The following is a 12,617-nucleotide window of genomic DNA, read 5'->3' as shown; positions in this document are numbered from 1 at the left end:
GCAGGCTCAGGCGCCAGGGACAGCGGAGCAGCCCAAGGCAGGGAGGCTGGAGGGGTTAGAAGAGGCATTTCCCTCCCCTTTCATGTCACCCACATGCTGTGGTTTGAAGCTCCCGCCAGCATCTGTTGGAGGCGAGTTGATCTGAACAGGGGCGCGTGCTCTGAGTGCACACCAGCCTGATGCAGGTCTCGGGTCTCCGGGACGATATCGCTCCTATACTCCTGGGGAGTCTTTGGCCACAGAGCTTATTTGAGAAGGCCCAGCAATGTGCTCAGGTCCTTGTAGTTTCTGTCTTCCTGATACAGGTCTCTGCATATGAGGGAAAACGGATGGAAAGAACCCCCCTCCTTCCTTCCTCATACACACAGAAATCTCTGTCTAACCTCTAACAGAGACCTGTGATCAATACTGCAGAGAGGATCTGCTTCCTTCTGGATACACAGTGAAAATCGGGGGCTAGATAACAGATCAGCACCTGATGCTCAGCTCGGTGCTCGACCTTCTGCAACGAGCTCTGTCCAAAACAGACTAGACTAGACACACTCTGTGGCAAAGTCATACCCGAGTCAGGCGGCTGGACACTGAGGACAAGTGCACCACTGCAAACCGACCACTGCAGGAGCGCATCGGCCGACGCGAGCGGGAAGGAAGGAAGGAAGGAAGGAAAGGGAGGGAAGGGAACCACGCCTCCTTTCTTTCCTCCCACCTCCCTGACTTGGGCTGTGAAACCCATCCTTGGGGCCCAGGGCTGGGCCGAGTGAGGGTCCACACAGCCTAGCAACCCCTGAGGACACCTCTACTGCCTGCTCGGCTCTGGCTCGGCGCAGAGTTCTGATGGCATCCAGGCAGCGAGGATCTTGGAGGCTGGAGTCACTTGGCCTCCACCTCTCCAGTGCTGGGCTTCCCAGCGCGAGCCTCCTTTCTGACAGTCCAGCTTCCTGGGCAGTGAGCAGTCTCAGCAGCGTACAGGGGCCCTCATCGTGATCAGTCTTGAAGGGGCCCGGTGGTGACGTCTTAGGGGGAGTAATGAAATGCCCTTGGGCGTTCGCTAAGGCACATCCCATGCTCACTCCCAGCCCAGGAAGCTGCCTTTCCCTCTAGCTTGGTGGCCCTAAGAACCAGAGGTGGGCATGAAGAAGTGCTGCCACCTTTTGGACGTTTCCTCTAACAACAACTTTTCCACAAGTTTGTTTTCCCTTCTGATTCACAAGGCCTGGGTTGTGTCAATAACCCTATTCTCAGGAAAAAGCCTGCAGTAGATAATGCTAAAAAAAATTTGAATCTCAGCTGACTTTCAGGAAGTCAATTTGAAGAAGTAAATATACTCACACTGGGGATAGAGAAATAAGTAAATAAACCATACCCCAAGATGCTCAAGATAAATAAACCATACCCCAAGATGCTCTAGATAAATAAACTGTACCCCAAGATGCTCAAGATAAACTGTACCCCAAGATGCTCTAGATAAATAAACTGTACCCCAAGATGCTCAAGATAAATAAACTGTACCCCAAGATGCTCAAGATCCCTAATATTTAGGAGAATGCCAAGCAAACCTACAAAAGACGGTCACTCCTCCAGGCAGGAGGAAGTCTACAAACAGTACCTGCTGGAGCGACCGAGGAGGAAAGGAGCCCTCCTGCACTGTTGCTGGGAATGTACATTGCTAAGAGCCACCACAGAACACTCTCCGACATCCTGAACAACGCTTACAGCAGAACAGGCCCCTGATTTGCCATTTTCTCTCCCGGATGTATGTCCAGAGAAAGCTCTAACTGGAAAAGAATGCACCCCAACATTCACGGCAGCAATGTTTCCCTGTGCCCACACAGAGCAACCAGGAGACTGTCCACCCGGAAACGAGTGGAAAAGGAAGCTGTGCTAGAAATAGACGACGGACTATTAGCCAGAAAAAGGGATGAGATGCGCCACTGGCTGCAAAACGGACGCCCCCATGGAGACCCTCCACCAGCTGAACTGCTTCACACAGAGGAGGGCAGGTAAGACCCGCCATCACACGTGGATGGGGTTGAAGCACAGATGGAAGAGACCGACTTTGCAAATGACAGTGTGGCTCAGAGACTTCAGCCAGAGAAGGAGGGTTACAGAAACAGAGGAGATGGTGGGGCGGCAAGTAAAGAGGCCTGGATTGACATACGCAGAAATATGTGTGTGTGTGTGTGTGTGTGTGTGTGTGTGTGACAGATAATATAGAAGGGCCTGAGACTGAGGAGGTCTGTATTGACATACACAGAAATACATGTGTGTGTGTGTGTAACAGATAATATAGAGGACCTGAGATTCAGCACATGGAACGCTCCTCAAACTTCTGGAATTCTCAACTGCAAAAGATCCAAAAGTGAAGAGATGTGCTCTATGTATAAATCAAGGAGAGCAAACCAGTCCATCCTAAAGGAAATCAGTCCTGAATATTCATTGGAAGGACTGATGCTGAAGCTGAAACTCCAGTACTTTGGCCACCTGATGCAAAGAACTGACTCACTGGAAAAGACCCTGATGCTGGAAAAGACTGAAGGCAGGAAGAGAAGGGGACGACAGAGGATGAGATGGTTGGATGGCATCACCGACTCGATGGACATGAGTTTGAGCAAGCTCTGGGAGATGGTGATGGACAGGGAGGCCTGGCGCGCTGCAGTCCATGGGGTTGCAAAGAGCAGGACACAACTGAGCGACTGAACTGAGCCGATAAGTCGAGTCAAGCTGCTGTACATGGAAAACAAACAACAGTGTAAACCAACTACACTCCAGCATGTCATAAAAATGGAACTGGAAACAAAAAGTAATGAAAGGAAAGGCTTTTCATAATGCTCTGTCCTCCTCGTCTTGGGCTGCTTGGTATTACATCCCTGGAGCCTGAGCCAGCTTGGGTCCCATGGCTGAACTGCCCTGGGGCTGAGAGGCCTGGCGTGTGTGTGCTTGAGACCGAGCCCCACTTTGCTCCTGGAACACATCTGTTTTGCTCCGGATACCACCGCAGTCTCCAGACCTAGGCAGACCGTCCTACAGCTAAAGCAAGCCTGGTACCCCTGAGCGACAGTGGACCTTCTGGCCAGGAGGAGTTTAAAAAACCTCACGTAGCCTCTGCGTGCCCTGGCGTCGGGTCCCCACCTCAGCCTGCCTGCTCCGAGTTACCCCTTCTATGAACCGCCGGCCACTGAGGCGGCCATTTGTGCAAGGCTCGGGATGTTTTTTTGTCTCGGTTGAATCTTAAGGGGGCATCAGTGGTGAGACACAGGCCCGGAGTTCTTTGCTCAGGCGCATTCTTCATGAAGAACACGTCCCCTAAGGCTCTAGCTCCCCCAGTAAGCACAAGGAGATGTAAAGAAGGGCTACTCCCTCATGGATGTTGCCCGTAACAACTTTAGTGTGTAAAAGTATCGGGATTACAGTATCTTCTTCCTGTGTATTTCTGTCTCCTTTGTCGAAGACTAATTGGTCAGATGCTTGTGGGTTTATCTGTGAGCCCCGTATTCCCTTCTATGGATCTATACGTCATCTCTCTGACAGCGGCATGCCGCTTTGATGACCGTTGCTTTGCAGTGCTGTGTAAAGTTTGGGAGGCTTATGCCTCGCCATACGTTCTTTCTCTTCGGGATTGCTTTTTACAATTCTGGGTCTTTTGCAGTTCCATAAAAATTTTAACATTACTTTCCGTTGTGTTGTGAAAACCATCATCAGTAATTGGGAGAGGTATCACAAGCCGATGATTTATTTTTTACAGCAGGCACCCTAATCCAGGTGGTTGTAAATAGTTTTATTTTTTAAAAAAATCACCCCAACAGCAATCTCCCACCCAACCTCCAAGTCATTGCAACTTGGGGGGGTCTGTACACGTGTCCCCAGACAGACCCCAAACGGCCTTTACGATCTGGCACCCCTTGTCACGTTGTGCTTCCCGAGAGCCCTAAGAAAACCCCTTGTAGAAAAATACTTTACAAGGAATATGCTCTAATCTCAGCCAGAGAAAAATACAGCTTTTAGGGGGTGGGAGGGGCACGTCGCGGGGGGCTGTACTGAAAATGCATAGGCAGGCAGGATGCTCGCTGGGGAGACGGGTGTCAGGAAACGTGGATTCTGCGGGTGACCAGTCCCCGTGAGAAGACAGAGGAATGTTGCATATGAGAAGGCCGGCCGCAGCCAGGAGGCTGAGGCTCACCCGCAGGGCCCGGCTGCAGACGTGTGGGGGAGTGGCAGAGGCCTCAGCCCGAGGATGGGGGGGCTGGCCAGGTTCAGGGCGCATCTTCCTCCCACAGGCAGAGCCGGCTCTGAGACTGTCCCCGCCCTAATCGTGCAGAGGGGTCAGCCCGCAGGGGGCACGTGGCAACGTGCAGTGACCCAGTGTGCAAACAACACAGCTCTGGGGTCCTCACCAAGCCCCTTGAGGGGAAGAGTGTTACTCTGGGGCACAAGGGTGCGAGGAGGAAGGTGCGGGCGGGCGGCGCCTCCATTTTCCTGGGACCCTGTTAAGAGCTGGGCAGGGTCCAAGCACGGCCGGAGAACTGGCTGAATGCTTTCTGCCCACCTCCAACCCTGGGGTGGGGTGGGGGGCCCAGTCCTGACCTCCAGGTAGATGTCCCGGGCCCTTCTCCAAACCCAAAGGTAGCAGAACATGAGGAAAACCATTTTAAGCGATGCTGGTGCTTCCAGATTTTCTAGCAAGAATCCACTTCCCTCCATGACCCCTTTGGACACTGTTGCCCCCAGGAGTGAGGAGGAATGGCCTGTCTCCCCCGACCCCTCCAGTCTCTCCATCTGCTTCTGCCCCCTCCTCTGCCGGCCTGGTGAGGAGCTGGATCCCCTCACACGAATCCTGTTTCCACGGTTCCCCATCTTCACGGTCACAGCAGCAGAAGGGAATGCCCCTGGCTCTTCGGTCCAAGAACGACTCCCTCCCGCCCTGAGGGGCCTGGGCTGAGAAGGGTGCACTCGTACCGGGCAATGGCCACACGTCCGATGAAAGCAGAGGGAGAGATGGACAGCCTGAAGCCCGCTTTGTGAAGCTCACCCAACGGGCCCAGAAATGCGATCACAAGTCACAGAGGCTTCGACCAGAGTCTCAGAAATGGAAGAACTGCTCAGAGGGCCTGGGATTCGAGACGCCCTGGGGCTCCAAGTCTCCTGAGTGCGGCATGGGAGGGTGTGCCAGTGAGCCCTGGACCCAGATTCTGGAGAGAAGGGAGTTGGCCCCCTTCCATCTTTCCTGGCGGGAGGCCGTCCAGATCAAGTAGCTCCCAGCCTCACCCTAGGTGCTCCCCTGAGGGGAAACTAACCATCCCCGAGAAGCTGCACATCCCTGCCTGCGACCACGCAGCTGGGATCGGCTCCTCTTGCTCACCTCCTGAGACAGGGAGCTCACTCCTGCCCTGCAGTCACTCGGCTCCACAGCTCTGCTGGGCGATCGCTCCCTGCGTGGCGCTGAGCTGTGCCCGCATTGGACGCTCTTCCCAGGGGCCCTGCAGGGACCTGGAGTAGCCCCTTAACTCCTGGCTGAGCAACCTGCCTTCACCTCTATTGGGTGCCCCGCCCCACCCTGGCACATCTCAGAGGTCCAGTTGGAGAAAGACCTCGATGTCACTGGAACAGGCCCAGACCCCTGCCACCACAGATCCGGAGGACAAAGTCCGGTCCGAGCCTGCCTGATGACAGACGGACAAGCGAGTGGCCACTTCTCCAGTCCGGCTGCAGGCGTGGGAGCCAGGATCTTCCTGGATGTCCAGATCACGGGCCAACTTCAGAGCATCCGTGGGCCGCTGGGGCCGGGTGCTCGCGGGGACCGGCTGGTCTGGGCCAGCGGGTTGCGGCTGATGATCAGCTCCACGACATCGCCTGCGTCAGCCAGGAGCGGCACGGTCAGGCAGCAGTCAAGGTCCCGCGTGCGGACGTGGTTGACCTGCACACACGCACAGCCACGGGGCAGACGGCGTCCACTCAGCCTGGGCTCAAGTGGGTGAGGACTTCCCGACACACAGACCCTGCCCGGCCCGGGCACGTGTCAGTCTGAACACTGGCCCAGAGGCGGGCACTCCCATTTAACTCTCTTAGCCCTTCCACGCATCCTTCACCCTCCAACACCCCCACCTTCTCTCTGTTTGTTAACATCACAAGCAGACCACACGCTGAGCCTCCTGCCCAGCAGGGGCACGAGCAAGGGTGTGCCCACTCACAGTGCCCAGGCTCCCTTGCTGTGAGGTTGCACGACTTAGCTGCCATGGAGTCTGGGGCATTTCCTAGAGGGTGGACCCTCCCAAGCCCAGGTGGAATAAGACCCGCGGTGGACATATAGGAGAGGTGATAGATAAATGTTCATGTGCGTTAAATCATTGAGGTTTGGTGACTTCTCTGTTGATCCAGTGGTTAAGAATCTGCCCGCCGATGCAGGGGACCTGGGTTCAATCCCTGGTCCAGGAAGATCCCACATGCCGCAGGGCAACTAAGCCGTGTACCACAACCACTGAGCCAGCACTCTAGAGCCTGCACACCCCAACTACTAAAGCCACCAGCACACCTAGAGCCTGGGCTCTGCAGAGAGGAGCCACCGCAGTGAGAAGCCCAGGCACCCCACTAGAGAAAGCCTGAGCACAGCCAAGAGCTAGCACAGCCAAAACTAAAATAAAAATATTTTAGGAAAGACATACTTAAAACCACTGAGATGTGGGGTTGTTACTGCAGCATAACTTAGCCTAACCTCACTGATATAACTGTGCGGTCAGCCCCTTCTCTCAGATGAAGCAGCTGGCTCTCAGAGACGGGAAGCCACCTGCCGAAGGCCACTCAGCCAGGGTAGACGTTGGGCTTTCTCCCCACCCTGGGGCTAGGGAAGACCACTCTATCACAGTATCCCCACCCTGGTATTACCTGGAGAAGCCGGTCAAAGGGCCGGAGACCCCCACGCTGGGCTGGCCCGTCAGGCCGCACGGTGTGCACGTAGACGCCCTTCTCCAGGAGGCCGTCTGAGACGCTGAAACCGAAGTCACTCCGCACGGGGTCCTTGTGCAGCGTCACCTGGGAGCAGCAGGAGGAGGGGCCCTCTGGAGCCCTGACCTTCCCCCAGCGTCCAACAGTTGCCCAAGTCCCTTGGGCTGGCATCGGATGCCTCTCGGAGTCAGCCCCAGCCCACCTGGATGCCCCCCTGACCTCTGGGGACCCTCAGTCTGCAGCACTCGGTCAGCGCGGAAGCCATGGGAACAGAGTTCCTTTCCATTCCTTTTCAGTCTTCCCGCTTCCATTCCAGAACAACGTCTCCGTAGGGTGGCCATGTGCGCTCACCAGCCTCCGACACTTCCCATTGCCCTGCCCACCAAAGAGCTCAGAATCTCCTGAAGACTATTATGGGGCCAGAGGTCTCTTTGCTCCTGTGTATCTTATTTTCCTAGACTGTAGCCTACAGTTGACAAAAACGCTGGCCTTTCCTTGAAGGTAGCGACACGCATGCGTACACACACATGGGCTTCCCTGGTGGCGGCAGCGGTAACAAAATCCGCCTGCCAATGCAGGAGACGCAATCCCTGGGTCGGGAAGATCCCCTGGAATAGGAAGTGGCAACCCACTCCAGTACTCTTGCCTGGAGAATGCCACGGACAGAGGGGCCTGGCGGGCTACAGTCCACGGGGTCACAGAGAGTTGGACTCGACTGAGCGACTAAACCAGCACTGCCATACATATACACACACACACATACGACAAGCTTATATATCGTATATACTCACACGCACAATCACTTCAGTGGGATAAAAGTGAGTCCACTTAAAGAAAAGCATCGCGCGTGTGTGTGTGCGTGTGTGTGTGTGTGCGTGTGTGTGTGTGCGTGTGCGCTCACAAGTGCACGAATGTATATGTGTATGTTTCACTCAAATGGCAGGAGTTTTGGAAAACTCTCCCTTCCACCTACTCTTGTGTTTTACTGGTGGAGGAGAATGAAGCCTGGAGAGGACTGGGGCCCAGCGGGGGCCGCATCGGGACATGCGCCCCGGCCTCCCGCGCACCCTGAGCCCCACTGCCCACCTTGTGCATCTCCACGGGCGTTGGCAGCAGCAGCTCCTGCATCTCTTCGGGAGAGGCTCGCAGCTCCCGGCTCCTCCTCCAGGGCCGGTGGCCGGGCCTGCCCTCCGGGGCCACGCTCTGCACGGTGCCTGTCATGATGGACGCCTGAGGGGACACAGCCCTCCATTCAGACGCTTCCCGCTCTGTCTGCCATCAGCAAACTTTTGCAAACGTATCCAAAACGGTTACTAAAGCTGATCACGTCCTTGGCCACCAAGAAAGAAGTCTTACAAAAACTCCCAAGAGTTAGTATCAATTTGAATGCAGTTTCACAACCCAGTGTGAATGGGTTTTAAAGTTGGCATCAAAAAATAAAACCAAACATATGCAGTTCCAAAATCAAACACCCCGCTTCTAGAAGTGTAATTAAAGGGCTTCAGCAAAAATCACAATGGAAATTTTTTAAATATTAGGAATTGAATAGACCATAAAAGTACCACAACTTAGAGTTTATGGGATGCAGTCAAGCAAGGGCTGTAAGTACAGGTAAATTTGTATCTTTAAATGTTAGGGAACAAGAAAGATTGAATATTAAGGAGTTGAGAAACCAGGAAAAGTATCAGGACTTAAAACACAAGTAAAGTAGAAGGAAGGGAATATGGAAGCAAAATGTGAAGAAGGGTAAACAAAAAACCAAAGAAATGTGAGAGAGAATGAACAAAACTTGACTCTCTGATGAGCCAAGTACTTGGCAAGACTAATAGAGAAAAAAAGCTCAATCCAAAATCCAAAGAGCAAAAACAGGGCATAAGCACAGATAAAGAGAGTGTGGATTACTGATCTCGGAGCGGGAAGGCGCTCCAGGAGTGACCCGTAGGACCCCCAGCCCGGGTCTCCCCACGCAGCCTGCCCCATCATGGGGGACGTGGAGCTCACTGCAGCCACACTCACCTCCCGGCCCCGCATTTCCTGCTGTTACCGATGCTGACATCCAGAAGCTTCCCAGGGCATGCGTACAACCATGCCAGACCACTGTACTGCACACACACACACACAACTGCCCTTATGCATTGACATGTGCACACCCGGACACGTGTTGTGATGATACACTGCACTGTGCATGCCTGAGCGTGCTCACACGCATGCACACACATGCTCCAAACATGCTTGCAGCTGCACATGCCCAGTCGCACATGTGTCCATCCGTGCATGTGTGCAGCACCTTCCCCCGGAGGATGCCGGTGCGTGCACTTGCACACATTACACGGGAGCACAGCCCCACCACCGTGCTGCCTCCCACGGGCACACGCACCGCGGTGCCCAAGCCCGTACCTCCAGCTCCCTCAGCAGCTCTGACTGACCACACGACTCCAGGTCTTCGAGGGCTTCCCCGAACGTGCGCCAGAAGCCCTCCTCGCGGCTGGGGCCAGGGGCTGGGCTGCAACGTAGGAACCAGAAAGCGTCAACTCCCGGCGGGCGGGCAGGCGGGCAGGGGTCTGAGGCGTCTTCCAGGCCCTGGGGACCCTGCGCTGGGCTCAGGGGGGGCCAGAGGGTGGGCGGGCGGGCGGGCTGGAAGGCAGCTGTCCTCGGCGGCAGTGCTGGGGCCCCGGGGCAGTGGCTGGTGACACGGAATGGGGGGGAGACGCAGTGAGGGGCCACCGGGACTGGCGGTGAGCGGCTAGAACAGGGGCAGATGAGACGGGGCGGACAGCGGTGACACAGGACGCCTGGGGAGAGAGACAGACGGACAGACAGACGGACAGAGAGACAGACAAGAGAGGAGATCCATGGTGCAGCCCCGGAGGACAGCCCCTGGCCTCCCCTCCCCGCCCAGACACGAGGCATCGCAGGACAGTGACAGACACAGCTGGAGCCGGCGTGGACATGGACGGATGAGGATGAGGGTCTGGGCTGGGGGAAGGGCCGCCCCCCCGCCCTCAATTTCCATCACAGGAGGTCAGGCCCCTTCTCGCTCTAGACTCGGGTCCCATCAGAACGCAACAGGCCACATTTTCACGCTTCACCGCCTGCAACGCCCTTCTCTGTCAACACAGCCCCGGCCGTTATTGAGCGTGCCGTGGTGTGCAAAGCACTCTCTCTCTCTCTCCGGAAGGCACCCAGGCTTTCATCTCCTAGGCAGCCTGAAGGATGATGATACAAATGAGGCGGCCCCCTCGCCTTCCCACTTCAGAGATGGGAAGACGGAGAAGGCCATGGGCTGCGTTCAAGTCCATTCTACAGACGCACTGAGCCAGGCCTTCTCCTGGGCGCAGGGCCGTGGAGGGGACTAAGGTGAGGGCCCTGATCTCACGGCGTGTGTGCGTGAGCAGCTACTGGGTGCCAGGCTGAGCTAGGGGTGCCACGCAGAAGACTCGACAGCCAGGTCGTTAACAGGCAGACCCAAGGCGGCCAGAGCCACCAGGGGACTCGTGTGCACGGCCGTGGGTTCCAGCGGAGGGAGGCAGGCCTTCCTTAGGAGACTCAGGGAAGCCTGCCGCGGGGAGGGGACTTTGAGCCTGGTCTGGAGGGGACAGCACTCTCGGCAGCAGGCACGGTCGGGTTGAAGCACGGAGGTGGGAAGAGGGTGGCTGGGACTCCTTGGGATTGCTCCTCGCAGGAGCCGTGGGCAGCCGAATCCCTCTGAAGACGCCACCACAAACACTATCACACCCATAGCCCAGGGCTGGCGCTTGTGACCACAGCCACCCCGGGGCAGGGGGGGTGGTCCCCGCAGGAGGGCCACTGCCATCTGGGCCAAGTCGGGAGGGTCCGGGTTCAACGTCTCAGGTTCTGAGAAGAGCCGATCACCAGACACAGGGTGGGGTGGGGTAGGGTGGGGTGGGGGAGTCAACCAGGCTGCCTCGCTGCCCCCTACCTGAGCCTCCTGAAATGGAGACGGCTCTGCCCCACGCTTGCTCTCCTCTCCCGGGAGGTGCCTCTCCTGGGGGCCACACGAGACTCATCCATCACGCCCACCGCCCTGGTACAGGGACCAGCTCCCTAAGCCCATCCCAGCCGAGAGGCCAAGCCTGCTTCCTCCCCTGGGGTGCCCCCCGCCCCCCACAGACCTAGTGGGTGGCTCCCAGTCCTCCTCCTCCTCCTCCTCCTCCGGGACGCTCTCATCAGCAGGGCCTGGGGTATAGCTCGTCCTCCGGGGCTCGGTCAGCGGGGGACTGCTTCTCAGCCGGCTGGACCGCCACTCCTGGGGGGTCATGGCCCGAGCTGCCGTCTGTGCAGTGTAGGAACCTGGAGGTGGGAGAAAGAGGGTGTCGAACATCCTCTCCGTGTGTTCTGCTGGCCCTCCTTCCTGCCCCACCTCCAGCCTGGCTGGGTGGCCTGGGAGAGAGGTCTTTCCCTCCTCTAGGCTTGCCGGACCACCCGGACCACCCAGGCCCCTACCCCAGAACCCCGTGACCATCAGCAGAGTGAATGCCAGGCCTCCAGGACCCTGTCCCAGCTCCATGGGGCTCAGCGTGGCCAAGCCTGAGAAGGGGTCCACTCTTAACCATCCCCTTCCCCTCCCCTGAAGGTCCTGCCCTGCGGGGTGATGCTGACCCAGGGCTGCAGGTGGGGAAGCTGAAACCGAGCGGGCAGACACGCAGTGAGGGATGACCAGGGCCAAGGGCCCCTGAGACTGCCTCGAGGCCTCACCCCATTTCTCCCTGAGCTGGGCCTTGGGGAGTTCCCTGCGGTTCTGGGTCACAGAGATCAAAGATTCGGACGTCCCCCAAGGCTGCCCATGGGTCTCCACTTGCAGTGGGCAGGGGGGCGTGTGTCCTGGGGAGTGGCCTCCCAAGTGGGTCTCGTAGGAGGGACGGCAGGGGGCTTTCTGCCTTCCTGTCTTTGATGGGATACAATCAGCATTGAACACTTGCTGCGTGCCGGCCATCGGGCTGGGAATGGAGGAGGCAGAAGTCAGACCCCTTAGTCTCAAGCCTCATGGGGGAGATCTGAATGGGCAGCTTTGTGCCATGGATGCCAATCAAAGTCCAAGAAGGCCTGCGGTCCACGCTCTGAGGGTGAGGGGCTGTCAGAATGGCTGACCGGGCCCAATCAGCTCTGCCGTCAGGAAGTGTCCCTAAGGGATGGAACCAGCAGAGGAGGAGCAAGGAGGGGGGGACAGGGGGAGGGCACGGCCCTGCAAAGGCTCAGAGACAGCACAGCGCTTGTCCAGGGCTCCGAGGTGATACCTGGGCCCCCAAAGCCACCCTCTGTGGCCGAGCCGCCCCAGGACTCCACGGCACTGTCCACGCTGGGCACAGTGGGCGAGGATCGGGCTGCCAGCAGACCACCTTTCAGCGCCTCTGGCGGGTCTTCATCCGCATCACTGGCTTCGCTGAGGCTGCCCGACTTGCGGGGTGTGAGGGGGCCTAGAAGGAAGAGCGGGTGTCACCACCACTGGCTTCTGACCTTGGAGACAGAGATGTCCACCCAGTCTGTTTCCCTGCTTCGGCCCGGTTTGGGGAATCAAAGGCCCCTGGGTGACCAAGTGGACACACGAGGTGGGAGGCAGGCTAGTGGGCAAACCCATTTCACAGACGGGAACACTGAGGCTTTGGGAAGGCTGCACCACACACCCAAGGTCACATGGTGGGCAACAGTGGAGCCCAGATTCA

General features: G+C 57.3%; 1 protein-coding gene across 5 annotated transcripts in view; it reads right to left on the bottom strand.

Annotated features, from left to right (window-relative positions):
* Positions 1-3,754: 3,754 nt before the first annotated feature.
* Positions 3,755-12,617, bottom strand: part of GRIP2 (glutamate receptor interacting protein 2) — a 103,869-nt gene continuing 95,006 nt past the window's right edge. For 4 of the 5 annotated variants that reach the window (XM_061397234.1, XM_061397233.1, XM_061397232.1 and 1 more), the window contains 6 exons: positions 12,192-12,371; positions 11,070-11,247; positions 9,334-9,439; positions 8,023-8,166; positions 6,877-7,023; positions 3,755-5,911 (listed from right to left, as the gene is read on the bottom strand). In XM_061397234.1, coding sequence (XP_061253218.1) covers positions 5,753-5,911; positions 6,877-7,023; positions 8,023-8,166; positions 9,334-9,439; positions 11,070-11,247; positions 12,192-12,371 — 914 coding nt within the window. In that variant the 3' untranslated portion in view covers positions 3,755-5,752. Of the gene's footprint in view, positions 5,912-6,876; positions 7,024-8,022; positions 8,167-9,333; positions 9,440-9,592; positions 9,729-11,069; positions 11,248-12,191; positions 12,372-12,617 lie in introns of those variants that run through there. The other variant, XM_061397236.1, reaches the window with a different exon arrangement.

This window comes from Bos javanicus, chromosome 22 (genome assembly GCF_032452875.1).
Source record: "Bos javanicus breed banteng chromosome 22, ARS-OSU_banteng_1.0, whole genome shotgun sequence".
In the NCBI taxonomy this organism is placed as follows: Eukaryota; Metazoa; Chordata; class Mammalia; order Artiodactyla; family Bovidae; genus Bos; species Bos javanicus.
The sequence above is the reverse complement of the archived record's forward strand: the minus strand, read 5'-3'. Positions and strand labels throughout refer to the sequence as shown.